The sequence below is a fragment of the Ovis canadensis genome, chromosome 5 (genome assembly GCF_042477335.2).
Source record: "Ovis canadensis isolate MfBH-ARS-UI-01 breed Bighorn chromosome 5, ARS-UI_OviCan_v2, whole genome shotgun sequence".
Classification (NCBI taxonomy): Eukaryota; Metazoa; Chordata; class Mammalia; order Artiodactyla; family Bovidae; genus Ovis; species Ovis canadensis.
This window is the reverse complement of record NC_091249.1, coordinates 18,618,521-18,645,728: the sequence shown is the minus strand read 5'-3', so window position 1 is coordinate 18,645,728 and position 27,208 is coordinate 18,618,521. Positions and strand designations below refer to the sequence as shown.

Genomic DNA, 27,208 nt, shown 5'->3' with positions numbered 1-27,208 from the left:
CGGGGTGGTGTTAGTGGTAAATAACACACCTGCCAATGCAGGAGACTTAAGAGACATGGGTTTAATCCCTGGGTTGGGAAGATCCCCTTGGAAAGGCCTTGGAAAGGCCTTGGAAAGGGAATGATTGGTCGACCCAATAAAATATGCAGTGAGACATTGTTGGCTCATGACCAACATAATAGGGCTTCCCAGGTAGCTCAGACAGTAAAGAATCTGCCTGCAATGCAGGAGACCTGGGTTCAGTCCCTGGGTGGAGAAGATCCCCTGGAGGAGGGCATGGCAACCCATGCCGTGAACATTCTTCCTGCTTGAAGAATCCCATGGACAGAGGAGCCTGGTGAACAACAATCCATGGGATTGCAAAGAGTCAGACACAACTAAAGTGACTTAGCATGTACGTACATAGTGCTTGTAAATGTGTTTTACACAGCAAATGTTTAACAGATTCTAGCCCTTTATGGCCATTATCAATTTCCTCGTCTGTAAAACCAGGGCATATCAGTTACACTCCCCATCATCACCCTAGCCCTATGCCTGCTGCTGAGTGAACAGACATGGTACAGGGCAGGGTAGGGCAGCAGGTCGTCTATCATTGTTAGTCTAGGCGGGGCATTCTGTAAGAGGGAGGTCTGTGCTTGAAGATGTCCGAGTACATCAGCTCCCTACCCTGGCTGTTTCTGCATAGGTGTTGTGTTCCACTACCGAGCAGCCCTGGATCGCTACTCTCTGACCTTTGCTGAGGCTCAGGAGGCCTGTCGTCTCAACTCAGCCACCATTGCAGCCCCGCGGCACCTGCAGGCTGCCTTTGAGGACGGCTTTGACAACTGCGATGCCGGGTGGCTCTCTGACCGCACTGTTCGGTGAGCGGGTACACGGGGTAGGGAGACGGAGAGCTAGCCCCTGGAGAAAGATGTTCCTTGGGAGCCCCCGGAGCACAGATCTGAGAGAGGCCCCCACTTTGTCTTGTCAGATATCCTATCACCCAGTCCCGTCCTGGTTGCTATGGTGACCGTAGCAGCCTTCCGGGGGTGAGGAACTATGGGAGGCGAGACCCACGGGAACTCTACGATGTGTATTGCTTTGCCCGTGAGCTGGGGGGTAAGTCTGGGGCTGGTAGAACGCCCCCTTCTCTGAGCCCCTTTATCCTTCCTAACCCTCATCCTTCCCTAAGTCCTTGCCTAGCTCTCCTAAGTTTCATCCCTCTCTAAACCACAGCCAAGACCTGGACCCGCCGGTTTTTCCTCCACTCCCTGAGGCCCTCTCCTTTGTGCCCCTTCCCTTCCTCCGAATCTCTCCCCCTTCCTGCCCCCTTCTCCCTCTTCCTACTTCCTTCCTCCTCACACCTTCCCCAAGCCCCTTCCTCTCTCTGAAGCCCAACTCGTTCAGGCGCCTCAGTTACCTCATTTGTGAAAAAAAAAGGGAAGCCCCCTCTTAGCACTGCCTGGGAGGCAATGACAGTGATGCTCTGGCGACGGGGGTGCGCAGCTGCGGCTGCCTCCATCTCGTTTAGCCACAACACAAATCCGGCCAGATCAGGGCTATCTGAGATGAGACCCCCTTCCCGGGCTCCGGGGGAGGGTCCCTGGGACACCTCTGACCTTCTCCCGCGCCTTCCCGCAGGCGAGGTCTTCTACGTAGGCCTGGCCCGCCGCCTGACACTGGCCGGCGCGCGTGCCCAGTGCCGACGCCAGGGCGCCGTGCTGGCCTCGGTAGGACAGCTGCACCTGGCCTGGCATGAGGGCCTGGACCAGTGCGACCCGGGCTGGCTGGCCGACGGCAGCGTGCGCTACCCGATCCAGACGCCGCGTCGGCGCTGCGGTGGCCCAGCCCCTGGGGTGCGCACCGTATACCGCTTTGCCAACCGCACCGGCTTCCCGGCACCTGGAGAGCGCTTCGATGCCTACTGCTTCAGAGGTATGTGTGAAGCCTCGCCGCTGGAGGGTGCGTCCTCTCGTGGCCACGCCCCAAGGGCGTGCGCTTTGCCGACGGCCACGCCCCTGGAAGTTTGGGTTTCTAGTGGAGGCGGAGGTCAGGCACGGGAGAAACAGGTTGAAAACTTACTCCACGGTGAGCCACGGCCCCAGGGAAAGGTGACACCCCTGAGACAAGCTTTCCATAGGAGCCCCGCCCCTCCTTAGGACAAGCCCAAGGCAAGCCAAGCTCTGCGGGGAAGTCCTGTTTAGTGTGTGGTCTAGGTCTTCCAGGTGGCGCTAGTGGTAAAGAACCCGCCTGCCAATGCAGGAGACACAAAAGACGCGGGTTTGATCTTTGGATTGGGAAGATTCCCTGGAGAAGGACGTGGAAACCCACTCCAGTATTCTTGCCTGGAGAGTCTCATGGACTCCATCTCGTGGGTCGCAAAGAGTCGGACACGACTGAAGCGACTTAGCACGTATGTCTCCTGAGATCACTTCTGGATGGAAAGTTTCTTGCCTGGAACCTTGCACAGGAGCACCCGCTGGGAAGGGGCCTCGGCTAGCCACTCCCCCTAGGCAAGGCCACGGCCCCAGGGACAGGACCAGGGGATGGCCCTCGCCCTTGGGTTGGTTCCATACCCTCAGAAGCTGCCAACCTCAAGTCCAACGGAGCTGAGTCTATGTCAAAGGGCCGGAGTTGGGGGGAATCTCTTCATAGGGAGGCCATGCCCATTAGGCACTTTCTCTCCCTGGGAAGGAGCCACGCCCAGGTCTGACCTGCCCCCCTGAGTTGGCACTGCCTGAGCTTCACCCACTGGCCAAGATGTCTCTTGACCCTTTACTGCGAAAAGGGTCCACAGCCATCTGAGGGCTCAGTTGACTCTGACTTTGACAGTGGACCTGTCTGAACAATGGGGACGAAAACTTTGCACCTCCGTCTCTCACTCAGGGGGATCCCAGAAACAACCCAGAGAGTCAGAGGGGCGCAGAGAGACAGAAATACGTAGATTTGTGCTACAGCATGCTGGAATGTGGGTAGACTTCAGGCAGGACTTCCCAGCTAGGCCCTGGGCCTAGGACAACCTCTTCTGCTTTCTCCCACAGCTCATCACCCCACATCCCAACATGGAGACCCAGAGACCCCCTCATCTGGAGATGAGGGGGAGATTCTGTCGGCAGAAGGGCCCCCCGCTGGGGAACTGGAGCCCAGTCTGCAGGAGGAGGAGGTAGTCACCCCAGATGTACAGGAGCCTCTCGTGTCTAGTGGGGAAGAAGAGTCTCTGATCTTGGCAGAGAAGCAGGAGTCTCAAGCGACCCCCAGTCGTGCCCCTGGGGTCCCCACATTAGCCTCAAGTCCTGCCCTGGAGGCTGAGGAGGTGTGGCTGAGCACGGTGGCCCCCAGCCACAGCAGCGTGGAGGCAGGCACTGTTGTGGGCACGCACACCGACACAGCCCCGGCCAGCACCACGCCCAGGAAGAGGGAGCGCTTTAAAGGGTTGAACGGGCGCCACTTCCAGCAACAGGAACCCCAGCAAGGGCTGAAGGGGGCACTCGAGGCCAGCATCCAGCCCCCCACCCCAGAGGCTGCTGGGAATTATGTGGAGCCTCCCATGACCACTGGAGCCACAGACGCCTTGGGGAGCGGCCAGAGCCAAAGCCCCTGGGCTGTGCTGACAAATGAGGTGGAAATGCCCAGAGCTGGTGAGTGGGGTCCCCGGGGGAGATGGGACCTGCCTGGGGATCTAAGGGAGGCAGGGGAGGAAGCTCCGAATCACAGCTGGGTCCCCTGGCCTCCCCAAGCCTCTGAAGGCCCCTCTTCCTCAGGCCTGGAGCCAAGGAGCCCATCAGAAGGAGCTGCTGAAAGATAATTATAATAACTGTTGATATTGTTTCAGGTTCCCTTGGTGGCAGGAGCCCCCAAGAACCCTGGCTGTGGCCCCCAACCGTGGTCCCACCCATCATCCCAGACCCCAGCAGAGCCCTTGGCCTGGAACTAGAAGAAGCCAAGCGCTTTAGTATGAGACCAGTCACTTCCGACCTGCCCTGGTCCCCCTCGGAGACCACTCCCAACCCATCCGGTGGCCCCAGCCCTGCTCCCTGGGAGGCTTCTCCCGTGCTCATTTCTCCAGACCTCCCTGTCGCGGCCATGCTTCGTGCCCCCAAACTGTGGCTCCTCTCACAGGCGCCTCCTACACCCCTCCCCACTGAGGCCAGTGGGGTCAAGGGGCAGAGTGAGGCCTTGGCCACTGCCCCGCCCTCCTCTGCTTCAGAAATCGAAGCCAGCCCGCAGGATCCCATCCATCCGGAAGTGTACTCCCTGCCCTCCTCCTCGGGCCTTGCAGGACAAGACAGAGGGTCCACATCCCTGTCACTCAGCAGCCACAGAGGAGGAGGTCCTCCGGCCCCTTCACAGGCAGCCACAGACACACAAGCTGGAGCCAGTCCCAGCTCCCCTGGAACAGACTTTGGAAACACTAGGGGGGCCAGCCCTACTGAGCTCAGCAAAGCTGAGCACCCCGGATCCAGCCCACAGGCCTCTGTGGACGGGAGTGTGGTGGCAGATGTCATTATTTCTGAGACTGCCACTGAGCCCATGGGAGCCGGAGGCGTCTCGGAGTCTGAGCCTGGGGTCCTCAACACAGCGGAGAGCCCTACTTCCAGCTTGCAGGCCTCCATTGTCAAGACGCAGGGAATATGGGCCTCGCTGCACAGGGAAGGGCTGGACCCCCACTCCCCATCTGCACCCTTGGGGGTCCCTGAAGTCTCCTTGATGCCGAAGGTCACCCCACGTTTGGGGCCTTGGGCTGCTACCGAGGGAGGAGTCACGGTGGATCCTATGGACCCCACAGTCACGCTGGGCACCAGCGACGCTGGTGGGCATTGGGAACCTGGATCCCACATGGTGGAGGGAGCAGAAAGCCCCACCTTGAGCCCTCAGATGGCTGTGGATGCAAGTGTGGTGACACCCCTCACGTCCTTGGACCTGGGGGACAAGGTCGGGGTCCTGGCCGTGTTCACAGCCTCAGGCTCCCAGCCCCACCCAGAGCCAAAGGGCCAGCTGGTGACCCAGGGAACCCTGGGAGCCTTGGAGCCTCCACAGGAGGGCAGCCACTCAAGGGACCCCATTCTTCCTCCTTGGACGCCGACAGCAGCCAACAAGGATGAGCCCATTTCAGTTTCCTCGGGGGAGCCTACAGTGCCGTGGGACTTCCCCAGCACCCTCCTGCCTGCCTCCCTGGGCCCAGAGGAATTTGAGCTGGAGGTCCTGATGGGGAGCCCAGGTGTGGAGAGCTTCTGGGAGGAGGCAGCAAGTGGAGAGGAGCCCGCCCTGCCAGGGACTCCTGCAAATGGGAGTGCGGAGGAGGGTGAGTTCGAAGCTCGTGGTCTCATCCAGGCCACCGCGTTGGTGCTCAGGGACCTGGGGCTGGGAGGAAGCATTGTCCTTGCCGCCTGGGAAGGTGTCTAGCAGGGGATGACGTTCAAGATGGGGGCTCATCAGACAGGGCTGAATTCCAGAAAGGGTGTTCCTGGCCGAGGCACCAACCTGGGCAAAGGGCACGAGGTGAAGTTGTGTATGATGTTTTGCACACCATGAGTGGTGAGGCGATGATGAGCAGTTGGGCGGAGTTTGGTTTGGGGGATGAGTACCATCAGCAGATCATGCTCGTTTCTTCTCTGAGCTGACAGCGCTGGGCAAGGCCGGGGTCCTGCCTTCAGTGATGCCCCCGTCTGAAGATGAGGCTGGCAAAGACCCCTCCCTGGGTTGGATGGGGGAAGGAAGAGGCTTGGCAGGGAGGTCTTCCTGGACAAGGGTTGAACTGCAGCTGGAATTCAGTGGTGCACGTCTTGAGGGACCTCTTGCCACAAGGAAGTGTGCGTGCTGGGAAGGGGCGGGAGTGGTCGCATTGCCCCCATTTCACAGATAGCAAACTGAAGCTCAGCGAGGTATGTCACTACCAGCCAGTCAGTGATCAGACCTCAAGTCCACACGCGCCTTAGCTGCTCTGTGCCCAGCGGAGTCCAGAGAAAGCCACCACCCTGTTCTCCTGAGCTCAGGTCTGCCCATAGCTCAGCCTGCAAATTCCAGCCCTTTAGTTTTTAGGTCCTGTCATATTGAGCTATTTTTTTGGTCAAGTGAGCTTAAAAAAAAAAAAAAAGAAGCAGCTAATTAAAAGGCACTTTTTCTGAGTTGCAAAACACTCTTATTAACACAGTTGGTTTTACACTTGCTCCTTTTTTTGAAGGCTGTCAGGGAGATGGAAACGGCTGATGCAGGGTTTCATCGCCCACCCTGTCGTCTCTGGGCTGTGTCTGGGGCCCCATCTTCCTTTCTTAGGTGCCCAGGAGGCAGGCAGACCCTGGGCAGGGGCACTTGCTTTGGTAAAGGCTGATGATTATCGGTGATGCCTTTGTGTTTGGATTATTTTGAGCACTTTACCGGAATCAACTTGGTTAATCTTTTTATTTTAAAATTATTTTTTAAGAGTTCTTATCTTTTGGCCACTCTGCACAGCATGGTGGATTTTAGTTAGCTGACCAAGGATTGAACCCACCCACCCTCGCCGCCATTGGCAGTACAGAGTCTTAACCACTGAACCATCTGGGAAATCCCTAGCTAATCCTTTTAATGTCTTTAGGGAGCGAGTTCTACTATGATTCTCCCTTTATAGATGGCAAAATTGAGGCACAGGGAAGTCAAGTGACTTGTGCAGAGTCTTGCAATTGGGGAATGTCAAGGATAAAGTCTGAATCCAGGCTGTCTGACAACAATCTTTGTCTCAATCTAAGATGTTTATTTCACTGGCGTTAAAAAAAAAAAAAAAAACACCCTGAGGTTTTGGAGAGGTGGGGTAAGCTCATCCTGGGAGGGGGGCAGAGAAGAGACTGGCTGTGGAGGATGGGTATGGGAAGGGGCTCAGAGGAGCTAGAGGAGGAATGGTCAGAAGGTTGGGAGGGAGACCACATATTGGGGTGCTGAGGAAAGTGCATTGAGAGGAGCCCCCAGGGCCATGGCTGGGTCTGTGCTGGACTTTGTCGGTGTTTTGGCTCCAGACTCCCCCCGCTGGCAGCCGAGGTGGAGGGAGGCAGCCAGTGCTGGGGGAGACCCAGGCGCCTACTCACCTACTGCTTGCAGCAGAAATGCTAATGAGGCCAAAAATAAACGCAGCACCAGCAAGCGACTGAGTCACCGCCAGCCCGTGGGCAGGTGTCAGCGGCATGGGGCACCTGGTGGGGCTTACGCATCCTGGTGCCTGGCAGCCCCACATGTGTGCACACATGTGCCCGGGTGGCGCCAGGCACAGACATAGCCACAGGCCTCTCTGGCCATCCGCGAGGGCACAAGCTACCACCCCAGGGACAGGCTTCTGTCGTTGCAGGAGGGCCAGCGGCTGCCTTTATTCAGTTAGCAAGCAACTCCTGAGTGCTGGCTGTATTCCAGGCAGGAGGGTGAGATCGAGGCAGCTCTGGAAGCTGACATGCTAGAGCAGTACTCTAGAACTTTCCTAGTGATGGAAATGTTCTCAGGCTACACTGTCTGGTACGATAGCAGCCAGCCACTTGGGCCTTCTTTGTAGCACACGGCGTCTTCATTGTGGCACGCTGGCTTTTCATCCTGGCAGTCAGGCTTCGTTCCAGTTGTGGCGGAAGGGCTCTGGAGTGTGTGGGCTCATAAGTTGTGGAACGCAGCCTTAGGCGCCTGGCACTATGTGGTATCTTACTTCCCTGATCAGGGACTGAGCCTGCATCCACTGCATTGGAAGGCGGATTCTTATAACCAGTGGACCACCAGGGAAGTCCCAGAATTACAGTTTAATTTTCATTCCATTTTACTTAAATAGCTAGGTGTGACTGCCATGTGGCCCATCACCTCACTCGCGGGAGGCATGGATAAGAAATGACCTTAATAAGTTATATTGGAGGTTAGAGAGTAAGAAAGACAAAAGAGAAAAATAAAGCAAGCAATGAGGGATGCCAGTGGGCAGTTTCGGTTTGGGGAGGGGGTTAGGATGAAACCTGAGCAAGCCTGAAGGAGGCTGAGAAAGGAGCCATACGGAGATGTGGGAGGAAGAGCATTTCAGGCAGAGGAAACGGCTTGTTCAAATGCCCTGAGGTATGATTGTGGTTGGTCCAGTGAAGGCACAGAGGCCCAGCACGGCTGGAAGCTGAGTAAGAGAAGGAGGGAGATGAGAATCAGGCCGGGAGATACTGGGCAGGTTGTACAGGGCCCTGGGGGCTAAGGTCAGGATTTTGACTTTCCCTACGAGCCGTGGAGGAATCTAGGCAGAGGAGGGACAGGATCTGACTCAGGTTTACACGGGCTTCCCCTGGCAGCTGTGGGGGACCACCCTGCGAAGGGTGAAGGTGGAGGCCGAGAGGCCAGGGAGGAGGCGCCTGCTCGTTACTGTCTGTTTCTTTCGGGGCCCCAGACAAAGACAAAGCAGGAACACATTCCGGGTGATGGGGGCTGGAGAGAGGGCTTTACGCTGGGCCGTCAGAACCCCGAAGGCCAGTTTCGGCCCTTGTGCTGTCCTGCTGTGTGGCTCTGAGGTAGGCCCTGGGTCCCTGGGTCTTCTCTGAGTCTCAGTTCTAGTGTCTTGCAGTGGAAAAGCGGCCACTGCCCTGACGAGATGGGTGTCATCTGGAGTGCTTGGGGGTTCTTGCTGTGCCCCTCCAAGGCTCCAGGATAGAGCCTGCCCACCAAGGCATCTGGGCCCCTGAGATGGGGAGGGGAGACCCTCTTGCCTCCAGAGAAACACCGCTGAAGGGATGAGAGAGGGGGAGAGGGCTTCACGTTCACTCCCCCTGTCCATGGTAAGCAATGGACACGAGGCCTCAAGAGGCCCCAGGCTGATATACACAGAGCCAGACATGGCATTATTTAAGGTCAGAAATGGGAGAAGGATGAGCTCTTTTTATTGTTATTTTGTAAATGAGGCAACAGAAATTCACAGAATTTGCCCAGGATTTCCTAGTGAGTGGCAGAGGCAGGAATTGAACCAGACTCTCTGACTGCACCCCCTATGCATAGTAGCTGCTGTAATTCACCTCTTCTCCACATTGTAACCACTGAGGTTGCATCAGAAGAGCCTGAGCCACAAGAATGAAGGAGATGATGGTTCCTGCTGGTCCCAGTGCTGTTCATTCCCCATCTAGAATCTATGTCTGCTTTGCCCTTGAAGTATGAGGAGCGCAATGAAAGTGGAGTATGGCTAGAAGGGGGATAAGTCAAGGAGACCACTTAGACCATGTTCTAGGAGAAGACTTTGTAAAAGAAGCTGAAGGAATCCCATTCTTTGAAAAAAAAAAAATCCTGTCTTCTTTTAAATTTACTTTATTGTTTTTATCTTTTGGCCCCATCACACAGCATGTGGAATCTTAGTTCCCCAACCAGGGACTGAACCCATGGCCCCTGCACTGGAAGCGTGGCATCTTAACCAGGAATCCCATTCCAGTTCAGTCCAAGGAAAGCCCTTGCCATAGGCAGCGCAGCCAACAGATGCTTTGTAAAGAGCATTTTTTGGAAACAGATTCCTGGAAAGAGTAAGCTCATTACAGGGTCATGCAAGAGGAAGTTAGCAGCCACTTACTGGGAAGGTATAGAGGGTACCCCACAGAGAGGGACTGAATGAGGGGGCCTTTCGAGGTCTGAGTTCTGGATTCTGTGAGAGGCCGCCTGATGGTCTGACTCCTTCCGACACTGCCTTTCCCTCCTGCAGTCCCCTTGGATCCCTGTGAGAACAACCCTTGCCTGCATGGGGGCACCTGTAGAGCCAATGGCACCGTGTATGGCTGCAGCTGTGACCAGGGGTTCGCTGGAGAGAACTGTGAGATTGGTGAGTACTGCGGAATCAGGATCTAAACACTGATGTCCCAGCAGACATCTCCATGAGGGATCAGGGGATCACAAGAGGCTGGCTTCCAATGCTCCTTTCCCCTCCCTCACTCCTTGGGTCCAGTAAACCAGCCTCATCGCCAAACATCTGAGCTCTCATTCTGGGGGCTGAGGCTCTGGGTTGCTGCCTCCCATTACTACCAGGCAGAGGTGGGGGAGGGGAAGACAAAGGGATGGTAAGGTTCAGACTGTCCCTGGGGATCTCCTACCCTCTTCTGGATGGGCAGGGGTATAGGCACTACCACCAGAACTGTTGCGTGCCAGCCCCAAAGCCCCACACAGGAAATACACCAAATTATGAAATTATAAAAATAACTATAAGTGACATAATTTCTTGAGCTCTTCCATTGACCCTCTACTCACAGCCACCACTGAGGTATTATTATCATCACTTTGCAAAAAAAAAAAAGAAACTGAGACTCAGAGAGGGCCAGTGACTTGCCTGGCATCTAAGTGCCTCGGGCACTGTCTACACAGGGGTTGGCATAGGTGTCAGTGGATAGCTCCCTATGCCTGCAAACAGCTTTGTGAGTGTGCAAACCCTTGAAATGCTCTGGAACCCAATTTCCTAGGTTCCACATTTTGAAGACCCTTCAGCTTCAACGTTCTATGGGGCTTTTGCAGACCCACCTTCACTGTTTTGGAACCGGGGGAACGTTCCAGTTTAGCCGGTCCAGTGGCATCTGCTCTCACTGATGCAAGTTCATGTCAGTTGTCTGAGGTCCCACTCCCTTGACTGCCAGAGCCAGGGGTCATCAGGGCAGACCACTGCTGATGTCCTCGGGTCTGGGGTAGATGGGAGGGGCAGGACTGCATCTTCTGCCTGGTTTCCTTGGACTGGGAGCCAAGGGGAGACTGGCCTCTGACTCAGCCCCACCTTCCCCTCCAGACATTGACGATTGCATCTCCAGCCCCTGTGAGAACGGTGGCACCTGCATCGACGAGGTCAACGCCTTCATCTGCCTTTGCCTCCCCAGCTATGGGGGAAGCCTCTGCGAGAAAGGTGAGTCTCTGCCAAGACCCCAGGAGTAGTACAGGAGCGGGGTCGGGTGCTGGGCCACAGGCTTCCCACACGTGGAGCTCCAGGCCTCTGCCTCTGGTCCCATCGCCATGATTCAGACAGGAAGCAAATCTTTTCCTCGGATAGAAGGAACAACATAGAATTAACCTTTCCCGAGTGTATGACTCAGTGGCATTCATATATCACAGTGTTGTGCAGCCACCACCTCTAGCTCATTCCGAGACGTTTTCATTATCCCCAGAGGAAATCCTGTTCCCAAGAGCAGTTACTCCCCCTTCCTCCTCTCCAGCCCCTGGAAACCACTCATCTGCTTTCTGTCCCTGTGGATTTGCCTATTTCATATGTTTACATACAAAGGCGGTTATCTGCTACGTGTCCCTTTTTTGTCTGACTTCTTCCTCTCGGCATGATGTTTTCAGGGTTCAGCCACACTGCAGCACATGTCATCACTTCTTTCCTTTTTGTGGGTGAATCATATTCCATTGGATGGGTCACGTGTTGTTTGATGGACATTTGGGCTGTTTTCCCCTTTGTGGCTAACGTGAATAGTGCTGCTATGAATGTTCATATACAAGTTTGTTTCAACACCTCTTTTCCATTCTTTTCTTCCCCTCCATTCTCTCTGGTGTACCCAGGAGTAGAACGGCTGGGTTATATGGTAATTCTGTGTCTAACTTTTTGAGGAGCTGCCAGACTGTTTTCCAAAGGGGCGATGCCATTACATTCACACCAGCAATGCACAAGGGTTCCAACTGCCCCACATCCTTGTCAACACTTATTATCTTTGTCATTATTTTCTGATTAACGTTTCCTAATGATCATGATTTTGAGCATCTTTCCATGGGCTTGTTGGCCATATCTTTGGGGGAGAAATGTCTATTTTGTTGGCCATTTGTATATCTTTGGGGGAGAAATGTCTATTGGAGCTTTTGCCCAGGAAGGAAATTTCCTGAGACCATTTCCTGAGTTCCCAGGATGTGGCCAGATCAGAGAAGGAGACATCAGAGTTAGGGCGAGAGGGGATGGCTGTAATGATCCTCCAGTTGAATCTCTACTTTGCAAAGAGAAAAGATGGGAATAGGGGAGGAGGGCGGTGACAGGGTGATGGGGTAGAGCCGGGGTGGGGTGGGGACGGCCCCCGGCAAGGGGTGGCTTAGCCGCACAGTGACCTCGGATTGAGCCCCCTCTCTGGTGGGCCGGCTGCACTCACAGTCGGCAAGGCCGACCTCAGCCCGATGCCAGCCCCTCATGCTCTCTTTCCGCCCCCCAGATACAGAGGGCTGTGACCACGGCTGGCACAAGTTTCTGGGCCACTGCTACCGCTACTTTGCGCACCGGAGGGCGTGGGAGGACGCCGAGAGGGACTGCCGCCGCCGAGCCGGCCACCTAACCAGCATCCACTCACCAGAAGAACACAACTTCATTAACAGTAGGGACTCTGGGGTGGGCAGTGGTGGCCTTTACAGGCCCTTTGTCAGGGGGATCCCCCCAGGGTGCCGAAGACGCCACCTTTCTGAAGCCCTGTTCATGAATGCTAAGCCCTGAAAGTGAACGTGTTAGTCGCTCAGTTGTATCTGACTCTTTGCAACCCTGTAGCCCGCCAGGCTCCTCTGTCCACAGGATTCTCCAGGCAAGAATACCCAAGTGGGTTGCCGTGCCCTCCTCCAGAGAATCCCCCCAACCCAGGGATTGAACCCAGGTCTTCCACATCACAGGCAGATTCTTTACCAACTGAGCCACCAGGGAAGTCAGTGCAAGCCCTGACCAATAATTAACTCAACTGTCTGTTTATTCACTTGTTGGTTCATTTACCCATTCACTTTATTCATTCATTCACCAACTGTTTAGTGAGCACCTGTTATGGTCCAGGCATCATTCCAGGCGCAGAGAAACACTTTGTCCCGTCCCGAAGGAGCACGGTTCTTACAGAGGATATAGGCAAACAAGTAAACATCTAATTAAATGTCGGAGCTTCCCAGCTGGTGCTAGTGCTTAAGAACCCACCTGCCAAAGCAGAAGACTCAAGAGACGAGGTTTCGATCCCTGGGTTGGGAAGATCCCTTGGAGGAGGGCATGGCAACTCACTCCAGTATTCTTGCATGGAGAATCCCATTGACAGAGGAATCTGGCAGGCTACAGTCCATAAAGTTGCAAAGAGTCAGACTTGACTGAAGCGACTTAGCCACTCCGCCACACACACACACACACATCCTGTAATTTAACTGGTCTTAAGTGCACTGATGAAAATTAAAACAGGGCCAGGCGTCAAAGGGTGATGGAGAAATATCTGTGATGCAGGGGATGAAATGAGGGAGAATAAGAGACTAAGAGAAAGAGGCATATCCCATAAATTAAATGCAGCCTTTACCGATTTCCTCATTACCCCTTCTACCCTTTTTCATCCACTTATTTATTCGCATCTGCCCCATCCTATCCCCTGTTAATTCTTTCATTTGTCCATTCCCTGGTTCACAGGTTTTTCCCCCCTCTATGTAATCAAACACACACACACATCCAGCTGCTTTCTCCTTGGACTCACCCGCCTGCCTGTCCAGCCCTCCCAACAGCTCTCCTAGCTCCTACTCTCTCCTTTCTCCTGAGACCTGACTTGTCTTTGTTGTTTCCTCCGGCCTTTGGTTTAAGTCACAAGGTGTGGCAAGGCCAGGAGCCTAATCCCAGTCCTTTCTGTGCCCCAGCCCTGCTCCCTAGTCCCCCTGCCCCCAGCCAGTAACTTAGGCTGGCAGAGGCGTGGGTACCCTGCCCTCATGACCTCCACCCCACAGGTTTTGGGCGTGAAAACACATGGATCGGCTTGAATGACAGGATCGTGGAAAGGGATTTCCAGTGGACGGACAACACAGGGCTGGTGAGTGGCGGGAGCCTGGGGGCCTGGGGGCCTGGGGCCCTGCAGTCAGACTGTTGACTCTAACCCTGCCTGAAATGGACAGAGCTGGGTGAAGTGCAGTAGTCAGACCCTCTGGCTTCACTTTGCTGTCTTGGGCAAAATTACCACCAGGAGTGGCCATCAAAAGCCCCCCGTGGGGACCTCCCCTGCTGTCCAGTAGTTAGGACTCCTCACTTGCACTGCCAACGGCCTAGATTCAATCCTTGAATGAGGAACTAAGATCCCGCAAGCCTCTCGGTGCAGCAAACAAATTAAAAAAAAAAAAGGCAGTGACTCTGAGATGCTGGAGCTGGTAAAGGAACTTCAGTGAAGTCCCCCATCACACCTGACTTCCCAGCCCTGTGAACAGCCTGGTCACCCGGTGGCTGAGGCGGCAAACCTTGGGCTCAGTTTGACAGCCCCATCTTGCTGACTCTGCCTGATCCATCAGACATGAATTCTCAAGTGTTCCCACTTCCCCTCTTCTCCAGCCTGTGCAGCCTCTCTTAGCACTCTCTTGGACACCTACACCAGTTCCCCCCAACTACCACCTCTCCTGCCCCTTTACCTGGCAGCTTTTGGGGACTTTTAAAAAATTTGTGCTTAAATTCACATAACATAAAATGAATCATTTTAAAGTGTGTAATTCAGTGACTTTATTACTTTCACAATATTGTGCAAAAACCATGTTGATCTAGTTCTAGAATATTTTCAGCACCCCAAAAGGTAACCCTGTACACAGCGGCCGTTCATTTTTTCTTTTCTTAATTTATTCTTTTGGTCACACCACACAGCTCATGGGATCTTAGTTCCCCAAACAGGGATTGAGCTCAAGCCCTCGGCAGTGAAAGTGCTGAGTCCTAACCACTAAACCACCAGGGAATTCCCTATAGGGTCCTTTTAAAGATCATAGATCAGATCAGGATTATCTGTGCTTTAGCCCTCTTAAGACAAAAATCACTGCAGATGGTGACTGCAGCAATGAAATTAAGACACTTACTCCTTGGAAGAAACGTTATGACCAACCTAGATAGTATATTCAAAAGAGGAGACATTACTTTGCCTACTAAGGTCCGTCTAGTCAAGGCTATGGTTTTTCCAGGGGTCATGTATGGATGTGAGAGTTGCACTGTGAAGAAAGCTGAGCACCGAAGAATTGATGCTTTTGAACTGTGGTGTTGGAGAAGACTCTTGAGAGTCCCTGGGACTGCAAGGAGATCCAACCAGTCCATTCTGAAGATCAGCCCTGGGATTTCTTTGGAAGGAATGATGCTAAAGCTGAAACTTCAGTACTTTGGCCACCTCATGCGAAGAGTTGACTCATTGGAAAAGACTGTGATGCTGGGAGGGATTAGGGGCAGGAGGAGAAGGGGGCGACCGAGGATGAGATGGCTGGATGGCATCACGGACTCGACGGACATGAGTCTGAGGGAACTCCGGGTGTTGGTGATGGACAGGGAGGCCTGGCGTGCTGCGATTCATGGGGTCAGACATGACTGAGCAACTGAACTGAACTAAGATAAAAATAAATCTACCTCTTCCTGCTGTGAAAACATTCTGGCACTTCCTCAAAACTTAAACCTTGAATTATCACATGACTCTGTAATTCTGCTCCTAGGTTCAGTTCAGTTCAGTCGCTCAGTTGTGTCCGACTCTGCGACCCCATGAATCGCAGTACGCCAGGCCTCCCTGTCCATCACCATCTTCCGGAGTTCACTCAGACTCGCGTCCGTCGAGTATGTGATGCCATCCAGCCATCTCATCCTCGGTCGCCCCCTTCTCCTCCTGCCCCTAATCCCTCCCAGCATCAGAGTCTTTTCCAATGAGTCAGCTCTTCACATGAGGTGGCCAAAGTACTGAAGTTTCAGCTTTAGCATCATTCCTTCCAAAGAAATCCCAGGGCTGATCTTCAGAATGGACTGGTTGGATCTCCTTGCAGTCCCAGGGACTCTCAAGAGTCTTCTCCAACACCACAGTTCAAAAGCATCGATTCTTCGGCGCTCAGCTTTCTTCTCAGTGCAACTCTCACATCCATACATAACCACTGGAAAAACCATAGCCTTGACTAGACGGACCTTAGTAGGCAAAGTAATATCTCTGCTTTTGAATGTGCTATCTAGGTTGGTCATAACGTTTCTTCCAAGGAGTAAGTGTCTTTTAATTTCATGGCTGCAGTCACCATCTGCAGTGATTTTGGAGCCCCCCGAAATAAAGTCTGACACTGTTTCCACTGTTTCCCCATCTATTTCCCATGAAGTGATGGGACCGGATGCCATGATCCTCGTTTTCTGAATGTTGAGCTCTAAGCCAACTTTTTCACTCTCCTCTTTCACTTTCATCAAGAAGCTTTTTAGCTCCTCTTCACTTTCTGCCATAAGGGCGGTGTCATCTGCATATCTGAGGTTATTGATATTTCTCCTGGCAATCTTGATTCCAGCTTGTGTTTCTTCCAGCCCAGCATTTTTCATGATGTACTCTGCATAAAAGTTAAATAAGCAGGGTGACAATATACGGCCTTGACGTACTCCTTTTCCTATTTGGAACCAATCTGTTGTTCCATGTCCAGTTCTAACTGCTGCCTCTTGACCTGCATACAGATTTCTCAAGAGGCAGGTCAGGTGGTCTGGTATTCCCATCTCTCTCAGAATTTTCCACAGTTTATTGTGATCCACATAGTCAAAGGCTTTGGCATAGTCAATAAAGCAGAAATAGATGTTTTTCTGAAACTCTCTTGCTTTTTTGACGATCCAGCAGATGCTGGCAATTTGATCTCTGGTTCCTCTGCCTTTTCTAAAACCAGCTTGAACATTAGGGAGTTCACGGTTCATGTATTGCTGAAGCCTGGCTTGGAGAATTTTGAGCATTACTTTACTAGCATGTGAGATGAGTGCAATTGTTCAGTAGTTTGAGCATTCTTTGGCATTGCCTTTCTTTGGGACTGGAATGAAAACTGACCTTTTCCAGTCCTGTGTCCATTGCTGAGTTTTCCAAATTTGCTGCCATATTGAGTACAGCACTTTCACAGCATCATCTTTCAGGATTTGAAACAGCTCAACTGGAATTCCATCACCTCCACTAGCTTTGTTTGTAGTGATGCTTTCTAAGGCCCACCTGACTTCACATTCCAAGATGTCTGGCTCTAGATTAGTGATCACATCATCATGATTATCTGGGTCGTGAAGATCTTTTTTGTACAGTTCTTCTGTGTATTCTTGCCACCTCTTCTTAATATCTTCTGCTTCTGTTAGGTCCATACCACTTCTGTCCTTTATGGAGCCCATCTTTGCATGATATGTTCCCTTGGTATCTCTAATTTTCTTAAAGAGATCTCTAGTCTTTCCCATTCTGTTCTTTTCCTCTATTTCTTTGCATTGATCGCTGAAGAAGGCTTTCTTATCTCTTCTTGCTATTCTTTGGAACTCTGCATTCAGATGCTTATATCTTTCCTTTTCTCCTTTGCTTTTCGCCTCTCTTCTTTTCACAGCTATTTGTAAGGCCTCCCCAGACAGCCATTTTGCTTTTTTGCATTTCTTTTCCATGGGGATGGTCTTGATCCCTGGCTCCTGTACAATGTCACGAACCTCATTCCATAGTTCATCAGGCACTCTATCTATCAGATCTAGGCCCTTAAATCTATTTCTCACTTCCACTGTATAATCATAAGGGATTTGATTTAGGTCATATCTGAATGGTCTAGCGGTTTTCCCTATTTTCTTCAATTTGAGTCTGAATTTGGTAATAAGGAGTTCATGAGCTAAGCCACAGTCAGCTTCCGGTCTTGTTTTTGTTGACTGTATACAGCTTCTCCATCTTTGGCTGCAAAGAATATAATCAATCTGATTTCGGTGTTGACCATTTGGTGATGTCCATGTGTAGAGTCTTCTCTTGTGTTGTTGGAAGAGGGTGTTTGCTATGACCAGTGCATTTTCTTGGCAAAACTCTATTAGTCTTTGCCCTGCTTCATTCTGCATTCCAAGGCCAAATTTGCCTGTTACTCCAGGTGTTTCCTGACTTCCTCCTTTTGCATTCCAGTCCCCTATAATGAAAAGGACACCTTTTTTGGGTGTTAGTTCTAAAAGATCTTGTAGGTCTTCATAAAACCGTTCAACTTCAGCTTCTTCAGCATTACTGGTTGGGGCATAGACTTGGATAACTGTGATATTGAATGGTTTGCCTTGGAGACAAACAGAGATCATTCTGTCGTTTTTGAGATTGCATCCAAGTACTGCATTTTGGACTCTTTTGTTGACCATGATGGCTACTCCATTTCTTCTAAGGGATTCCTGTCCGCAGTAGTAGATGTAATGGTCATCTGAGTTAAATTCACCCATTCCAGTCCATTTTAGTTCGCTGATTCCTAGAATGTCGACATTCACCCTTGCCATCTCTTGTTTGACCACTTCCAATTTGCCTTGATTCATGGACCTGACATTCTAGGTTCCTATGCAATATTGCTCTTTACAGCATCGGATCTTGCTTCTATCACCAGTCACATCCACAGCTGGGTATTGTTTTTGCTTTGGCTCCATCCCTTCATTCTTTCTGGAGTTATTTCTCCACCGATCTCCAGTAGCATATTGGGCACCTAATGACCTGGGGAGTTCCTCTTTCAGTATCCTATCATTTTGCCTAGTCATATTGTTCATGGGGTTCTCAAGGCAAGAATACTGAAGTGGTTTGCCATTCCCTTCTCTCCAGTGGACCATGACCCACCAGTCTTGGGTTGCCCTGCAGGCATGGCTTGGTTTCATCGAGTTAGACAAGGCTGTGGTCCTAGTGTGATTAGATTGACTAGTTTTCTGTGAGTATGGTTTCAGTATGTCTGCCCTCTGATGCCCTCTTGCAGCACCTACCATCTTACTTGGGTTTCTCTTACCTTGAGCATGGGGTATCTCTTCACGGCTGCTCCAGCAAAGCACAGCTGCTGCTCCTACCTTGGACGAGGGGCATCTCCTTACTGCCACCCTTCCTGACCTTCAACGTGGGATAGCTCCTCTAGGCCCTCCTGTGCCTGCTCAGCCACCGCTCCTGGTTGCTCCTCCCGGCCGCTGGCCCTGGCCTCAGGCGTGGGTGGCTCCTCCCAGCTGCTGCCCCTGGCCTCAGGCTCAGGGTGGCTCCTCAGGGTCACTGCCCCTGGCCTCGGGTGCGAGGTGGTTTCTCCCGGCTGCCCCTGACCTCGGACGCGGGGTGTCTCCTCCCAGCCGCCACTGGCCTCGGACGCGGGATGTGTCCTCCCGGCCGTTCCTGCGCCGTCGCAGCCTGGCACTCTGGGCTGCTGTCCCTGACTTCGGACGTGAGGTAGCTCTCGGCTGCGCTTATGCGCTTAGTGTGCTGGCCCGCCGACGCCACCTGCGCTATGTAGATACCCAAAAAAAGTGAAAGCAGGGACTCAAACAGATACCGGTACAACCGTGTTCACAGCAACACTGATCATAGTCGTTGAAAGGTGGAAACAACCCAGATGGCCGTCCGTGATGAGCGGATGAAGAGGATGCGATCCATCCGCCATTAAAAATTAATTAAAAAGTAGTGATAGCATTGTATGAAAGGAGAGAAGGTTAGTACTTCTCTTGACAAGAATGGAAGAGGCCCCTGGGCCTGACAAGCCTACGGTTAAGGCGTTGCCTCGAAATTCGTGGCATCTAACCACTGTTTTTTGTATATGAACCCAGGTATGTGGAATCTACAAAAACAGTATGATCTCATTTGTAAAGCAGAAATAGAAACACAGAAGTAGAGAACACACAGGGATCCTAAGGGGCAGGGAGGGGTGGGGTGAGTTAGTAGATTGGCTTATATATACTCTTGTTGCTGTTGTTCAGTTGCTAAGTCTTATCTGACTTTTTGCTACCCATGGACTGCCGCGTGCCAGGCTCCTCTCTCCTCTGCTATATCCTGGAGTTTGCTCAAATGCATGTCCACTGAGTGGGTGATGCTATTTAGCAGTTTCCTCCTTCGCCTCCCTCTTCTCTTTTTGCCTTCAATCTTTCCCAGCATCAAGGTCTTTTCCAGTGAGTGGGCTCTTCACACCAGGTGGCCAAAGCTTCAGATTCAGCATCAGTCCTTCCAGTGAATATACAGGGTTGATTTCCTTTAGGATTAGCTGGTTTGATCTCCTTGCAGTTCAAGGGACTCTCAAGAGTCTTCTCCAGCACCACAATTCAAATGCATCAATTCTTCGGTGCTCAGCCTTCTTTATGGTCCAACTCTCACATCTGTACATGACTGCTGGAAAAACCATAGTTCTCACTATATGGACCTTTGTTGTCAAAGTGACATCTCTGCTTTTTAATACCCTATCTAGTTTTGTCATAGCTTTCCTTCCAAAGAGCATGCATCTTTTGGGTTCATGGCTGTAGTCCCTGGCCACAGTGATTTTGCAGCCCAGGAAAGTAAAATCTGTCACTGCTTCCACTTCCCCCCTTCTGTTTGCCATGAAGTGATGGGACTGGTCAAGTCTAGGCAAGGCTATGGTTTTTCCAGTGGTCATGTATGGATGTGAGAGTTGGACTAGAAAGAAAGCTGAGCATAGAAGAATTGATGCTTTTGAACTGTGGTGTTGGAGAAGGCTCTTGAGAGTCCCTTGGACTGCAGGGAGATCCAACCAGTCCATCCTAAAGGAGATCAGTCCTGGGTGCTCATTGGAGGGACTGATGTTGAAGCTGAAACTCCAATACTTTGGCTACCTGATACGGAGAGCTGACTCATTTGAAAAGACCCTGATGCTGGGAAAGATTGGGGGCAGGAGGAGAAGGGGATGACAGAGGATGAGATGGTTGGATGGCATCACCGACACAACGGACATGGGTTTGGGTGGACTGTGGAAGTTGGTGATGGACAGGGAGGCCTTGCATGCTGCAGTCCATGGGGTCGCAAAGAGTTGGACACAACTGAGCGACTGAACTGAACTGAACTGATAGGACTGGATGCCATGATCTTAGATTTTTGAATGTTGAGTTTTAAGGCAGCTTTTTCACTCTCCTCCTTACCCTCATCAAGAGGCTCTTTAGTTCCTCTTTATCTGCATATCTGAAGTGGTATCATCTACTTATCTGAAGTTGTTGTTATTTCTCCTGGCAATCTTGATTTCAGCTTGTCATTCATCCAGCCTGGTATTTTGCATGATGTATTCCGCATATAAGTTAAATAAGCAAGGTGACAATATACAGCCCTGTCACACTCCTTTCCTAATTTTGAACAAATCAGTTGTTCCATGCAAGGTTCTAGCTGTTGCTTCTTGATCTGCATACAGGTTTCTCAGGAAATGGTAAGATGGTCTGGTTCTCCCATCTCTTTAAGAGTTTTCCACAGTTTGTTGTGATCCATGTAGTCAAAGGCTTTAGCGTAGTCCATGAAGCAGAAGTAGATGTTTTTCTGGAATTCTTGCTTTATCTATGATCCAGCGGATGTTGGCAATTCAATCTCTGGTTCCTCTGCCTTTTCTAAACCCAGCTTGTACATCTGGAGGTTCTTGGTTCACATACTGCTGAAGCCTAGCTTGCAGGATTTTGAGCATAACCTTGCTAGCATATGAAATGAGCGCAATTGTGTGCTGGTTGGAACATTTTTTGGCCTTGCCCTTCTTTGGGATTGGAATGAAAACTGACCTTTTCTAGTTCTGTGTCCACTGCTGAATTTTCCAAATTTTCTGACATATTGAGAACAGCACTTTCGCAGCATCATCTTTTAGGATTTGAAATAGTTCAGCTGAAATTCCATTACCTCCACTAGTTTTGTTCATAGTGATGCTTCCTAAGGCCCACTTGACTTCACACCCCAGGATGCCTGGCTCTAGGTGAGTGACCCCACCATCGTGGTTATCTGGGTCATGAAGACCTTTCTTGTGTGATTCTTCTGTGTTTTCTTGACACTTCTTCTTAGTCTCTTCTGCTTCTGTTATGTCCTTACCATTTCTACCCATTATTGTGTCCATCCTTGCAGGAAATGTTCCCTATCTCAAATTTTCTTGAAGGGATCTCTAGTGTTTCCCATTCTGTTGTTTTCCTCTATTTCTTTGCACTGATCATTTAAGAAGGCTTTCTTATCGCTCCTTACTGTTCTCTGGAACTCTGGATTCAGTTGGGCATATCTTTCCCTTTCTCCCTTGCCTTTCGCTTCTCTTCTTTCCTCAACTATTTGTAAAGCCTCCTGTGTCTAAACTAGATGACGGATGAGAACTTCCTGTACTCAGGAATTCTACTCAGTGCTCCGTGGTGACCCTAAATGGGGAGGAAATCCAAAAGACGGGATATGTGTGTCCATAGAGTGGATCGACTTTGTTGTACAGCAGAGACTGACACAGCAGCGTAAAGCAACTATACTTCAATTAAAAAAAAAAGGCAAAAAAAGAAAAAGCACTGATACATGCTACAATGTAGATAAAGCTTCAAAACATTATGCTCAGTGAAAAAAACCAGACATAAAAGGAGTCACATTCGATTCACATGAAATATCTAGAATAGAAAAATCCGTAGAAACAGAAGGTAGATCAGTGGTTGCCAGGGGCGGTGGGGAGTGGCGATGGGGAGTGAGCGATTAATGGGTACAGAGTTTCTGTTTGGTGTGATGAAGAAGTTCTGGGATCAGACAGTGGTGATGATTGTACAACATTGTAAATCCAATTAATGCTAATGAATCGGACGCTTAAAAATGGTTAAAAGAGAAAAAAATGGTTAAAATAGTAAATTTTGTATTCTATATTTTTATCACAATTAGAAAAAAAAATCCACCTCTTTTCCTCCACCATGGGAACTGGCCCCTGTCCACTTCCTGACCACACTCTACCTGGATCCAGCAGCCCCAGCCCTCCTGACTCTGTTCGGCTCCTCAGACAGCACAAGTTCAGTCCTGCCTCTGGGCTTTTGCACTAGCTATGCCCCCTGCTTAGAACTCTGTTCCCTGCCTGCATCAGTCTTATCCTTGAGTCTTCAGCTCTCCTATTGCCTCCTCAGGGAAGCCCTCCTGGACTTCCAGTTTGAAGTCACTTTTTGTTCAACTATTTATATAACAATGTGTGACCCATGTGGGAAACTGTCAGGCAGTGAAACAGAAGGCATGAGGACCAGGGAGGAGGGCACCACAGCCTCCCAGCTAGAAGAGGGTTGACTCAGCCTGCAGTGGCAGCCACCCTCAGGGAAGTTAGACCAGTGCTCATTGTAGAGGTGGGGACACTGAGTCCCTAAGAATGTGAGTGGTCCCACAGTGCCAGAGTCTGGGTCAGGACGCAGGTCCCTTGAGCACCCTCTGCTCCCCATTCTTACAGCAATTTGAGAACTGGCGGGAAAATCAGCCGGACAATTTCTTCGCGGGTGGGGAGGACTGCGTGGTGATGGTTGCACACGAGAGCGGGCGCTGGAACGACGTTCCCTGCAACTACAACCTTCCCTATGTCTGTAAGAAGGGCACAGGTACGCTTCTGGCCTGCCTCCCACCCCCTCCCCCGACTGTCCCTCCTGCCCGTCACTGACCCATTGTTTCATCTGAGTTCTCAAGTGTGGCGTCACTCCAGCCCTGTTTTCACTCTTCACACGTGAGAGTACCCATTTCCCCCCAACCTCTCCAACTCTGTGTGTTCTCACACTTTTTGTTCTTTGTTCATCTAAGTCCTGAAAAAAACAGTATATCATTGTTTTCACAGTTTGCGTATGTTTGAGGATGAGAATAACCAGCTCTTTATATGTTGATAAGCTCTTGCATGTACTTTTCCTGTGACCTACCAGTTAATTGCCTTTGTGTAATTTTCTATAGGTTCATTGGTCTTATCGATTTGTAAGAGCTCTTTACATATTAAGTATATATATATGTGTATATATATCTGTATATATATATATAGATTCTCATGTCCTCCTTTCGCTTACACTTTTCTTCATTCTGGCTTCTGTTTCTTTGCCAGTTTTCGTGTCCTTTCTTCATTTCATTTGCTTGGATTATTCTTGCCTCCCATCTCCTTTGTTCGCATCATGCCTGAGTATTACAGGGTGAGATGGGTCCAGGAGGTTCCTGCCCCTCAGAGGGCTCCTGGTTTGAGTGGAGGAGACAGACATATTCACTTCTAGCCTTTCAGGGTCACAGCTGAGCAAAGGGGGGCCTGTTGCGGGTCCCTCTCGACAGGAGTTGGAGCCAGTTTGGCGCTAGTCCCGTCCGCTTCTCTAACGGGAAGCCCCTCTGTCCCCAGTGCTGTGTGGTCCCCCTCCAGCAGTGGAGAACGCCTCGCCCATTGGCGCCCGCAAAGCCAAGTATAACGTCCATGCCACAGTGCGCTACCAGTGTGATGAAGGATTTGCCCAGCACCATGTGGCCGTCATCCGGTGCCGGAGCAATGGCAAGTGGGACCGGCCCCAAATCGTCTGCACCAAACGTAAGTGGCTTCCCCCAGACATCCCAACCCATGTGTCCAGCTATATATAGTCTCCAGTTAAACACCTCGTGACTATACACATTGATCTGACTGGCTGTCTGCCATAATACGCCCTTGCCGATAAACGAGAACTTACCAGCCTACCTGGTGTTCCCTCCATTTCCCCCTCCTCCAAGGAGGCCTGTTGTGTCAGGCCCCCCACCTCTCACTGGCTTTTGACATGTTTCTGTCCTCCCTTGCTTCCCTGCAGCCAGACGGTCCCATAGGATGCGGCGACACCACCATCACCACCAGCATCACCACCAGCATCGCCACCACAAATCTCGCAAGGAGCGCAGAAAACACAAGAAGCACCCAGCAGAGGACTGGGAGAAGGAAGAAGGGAATTTCTGTTGAAGAACCAGGCATAAGAAAGCACAACCTCCTTCCCACACCTCCCTTGGAGCCTTCACCTGGGGAGACAGAGCCCAGAGAGAAACAAGAGGGTCCGGAAGCCCCTGAGCCCCAAACCACATCCCCCCACCATCCATTCCCACTTGTAAAAAGCTCCTCTCTCCTCCTTCTCACATACACAAGGTCCTCTTGGCAGGTGCAGCCATGTGTCTGGAAAGTCAGTTCTAGTGAGGCTGACCTCTGGGAGCATCTCCCAGTGGAGGGAAGCACAATTGGCAGAGATCATTCTTTGCAGGGGTTTAGTCTTTTGCTGGCAAGGCTCATTGCCAGTTGTGAAAATAAGGCTTTGATAAGGGTGCAAGAATGTGTGTTTGGATTTGCACTAAGGAATTGCTTTGACTGCCAGAATTCCAGATTAGTTAACTGTCAGATGTCCTGGGAGCAGGCTGAAGCCTTTAGTGAAGGTCATTGGCTTTGGGAGTAGACTATTATATGGAAGCACACTGCTTGAACTTGATGACTGCTCTTCCTTCAACGTGGACTTCTGCCCAAGCTTGGTCCTTAGTCTTGGTGGATAAACGGAGTGTGGAATTCCTATGTGCTGAATTCTGGGAATGTTTTTTTGAACAACATCCTTCCAGGGTTAGGGGTCAGAATAGTCAGAGAAATTTGTGGACAGGGAAGGGCATTTGTGTTGCTGGCTTTCCCAGGTCTAGTCCAGTGCTGAGATTTGGGTCTAGTCCAGTGCTGAGATTTGGGTCTAGTCCAGTGCTGAGATTTGGGTCTAGTCCAGTGCTGAGATTTGGTGGTTTTCCATGTGTGGTGAATTTTATGCGCACCCAAACGCACACACACAGATGAGAGGACGTTTAGGGCTTGACAAGCCCAGGTTTCTTCCCCCTCCATCTCTCAGGGAGACAAAGAACCTCCTTTGTGGACCAAGGAGGTGCCACGTTTTCTAGCTCAGTGCCCATATCCATCCCTCAAGCAGACCTTGGTAGTGCTCCTGCCCTGGGTCCCATCCCTCCCCTCAGCCCATTCATTGCCTGGTGGACTAGAAACGCTTAACCCTTGAAGTAGTAACATCTACCTATGGTAATGTAGAGAGTTGTGCTGTGTTAAAACCGAAATAGACACACACACATTTTTCTTTTAGTCTTTTAGTTTTTCAAGTGATAAAGAAATCACCTTGCCTTCCTCCCCAGAATCTACAATGTGTAAAGCGTCTCCCCAAGCCAGATCTCTGGATCAGCGTCCTGGTCTCTGGCAAGGAAAGATCCACAGTTTTTCCTCCATGTCCTTTGTCCACTCTCAGCCTCTCTAGTTTGGGTAACATCTGTGGATTAGTGTTAAAAACCACAGTGGAGCATGGCCCTGTGCAGGAAAGAAAACTAAGCAAATATGTGGTCCATGGAAGGGTTCAGTAGAGGAAGAAGTGGATTGACTGAGCCTGTATCCCTCCAGGGAAGTCATAATCATAGATGACAGCTATGGACTAGGTACCAAGCTAAGGGCTCCCACACTGCCTTCTTGAATCTTCTCAACAGCCCAGTGACTTAGGAACCATTATTTTCCCATTTTACACAAGACAAAACTGAGGCTCAGATAAGCAAAAGGCACTGGCTTGCAAGATGAATAAGGATTTGGCCCTGCCTCTGGCTGCTTCCAAACCCTACTCTCTATTGTGGGGAAAGAAGTTGAAACTTAATTATGCTCAACACACAGGAAGATTTAGGAAAAGACTGAGAAGTCCAAACTAGACCCACATCCTTGACCATGATCTTTAGTCTTCCCTGCCGTAGACATTATCCACTATCCCACCTTACGCTTATTGTTGAGAAAGCCCAGGAATATAGGTTTGCCTTCTAGCTTTGATAATTCCTCTTGGTTTAAAAAACATAATAACACATCTCAGTCGTCCATGTCACAAAAGAATCTCCCTTTGTTTGGAGTGGTGGGGGACTCTAGAGGTGCAACCTTTTTGAGGGGTCTTGGTTTATTCTCCTTGCCCTTGGCCCCTTCCGCCCCTTGCCCTGCCCACACCCCAGCTCCACGGCAGGAGGGGGCTTCGATCTTTTCTAAAGTGGGTGGTTTGTCTTTTGGTCTTCCCCTTTGAGGTGTGCATGTGTCTGCGTGTGCCGCGTGTGTGGCATGCGTGTGAGTGTGTGTGCGCGTGAACAGCTTTGGGTTCCGTTGGTTTTGCTGTCAGCTGCAGTGTTCCGTGGGTCTGTGGTATCTGACACTGTGGACATTAATGTACTTCTTGGACATTTTAATAAAATTTTTTAACAGTTCAACCTGCCCCTTGACACCTTCATTCAGTCATTCAGCAAAGACTTACTGAGCAGCTATTATGAGCCATGTACTATGTTGGATGTTGGGGAGATAGTGATGAACAGGACAGATGTGATGCCTGGGAGGTGGTCAGGGAGATCTTCCTGGAGGAGGTGAACAGAATCTAAAGGAAGAATAGTGTTAACTGGATGAAGAAGGGAAGAAAGCAAGAGAGTTTCAGGTAGAGGGAAGAGTAAAAGTGAAAGTCTCCTTGCAGAAGGGAACATGGTTCATTTGAGAAACAGTAAATTGTCCATAGTGGCTGGGAGAGAGTGACAGAGGTAGACAGTGGGGGGACATGAGGTCAGAGAGGCAGAGGATGAGGCACGCAGGGCAATATGGGCTGCATGAGGAGTGTGGGCGTTATTCTAAAAGCAGTAATGACAAAAAGCAACATAAACAAGATCAA

The 27,208-nt window shown here is 50.9% G+C and overlaps 1 protein-coding gene and 1 non-coding gene across 2 annotated transcripts in view; both read left to right on the top strand.

Moving 5' to 3' along the window:
* The window catches only part of NCAN (neurocan), a 28,545-nt gene extending 3,398 nt beyond the window's left edge, over positions 1-25,147 (top strand). The window contains exons 3-14 of the mRNA XM_069592748.1: positions 686-860; positions 971-1,098; positions 1,621-1,914; positions 3,021-3,617; positions 3,812-5,281; positions 9,635-9,751; positions 10,700-10,813; positions 12,102-12,260; positions 13,615-13,697; positions 22,978-23,122; positions 23,890-24,072; positions 24,323-25,147. Coding sequence (XP_069448849.1) covers positions 686-860; positions 971-1,098; positions 1,621-1,914; positions 3,021-3,617; positions 3,812-5,281; positions 9,635-9,751; positions 10,700-10,813; positions 12,102-12,260; positions 13,615-13,697; positions 22,978-23,122; positions 23,890-24,072; positions 24,323-24,468 — 3,611 coding nt within the window. The 3' untranslated portion in view covers positions 24,469-25,147. The remainder of the gene's footprint in view (positions 1-685; positions 861-970; positions 1,099-1,620; positions 1,915-3,020; positions 3,618-3,811; positions 5,282-9,634; positions 9,752-10,699; positions 10,814-12,101; positions 12,261-13,614; positions 13,698-22,977; positions 23,123-23,889; positions 24,073-24,322) is intronic.
* On the top strand, positions 19,251-19,373 carry LOC138441925 (U6atac minor spliceosomal RNA). Its single transcript, XR_011257492.1, has one exon. It is a non-coding gene; the product is annotated as a U6atac minor spliceosomal RNA (small nuclear RNA).
* Positions 25,148-27,208: the final 2,061 nt, after the last annotated feature.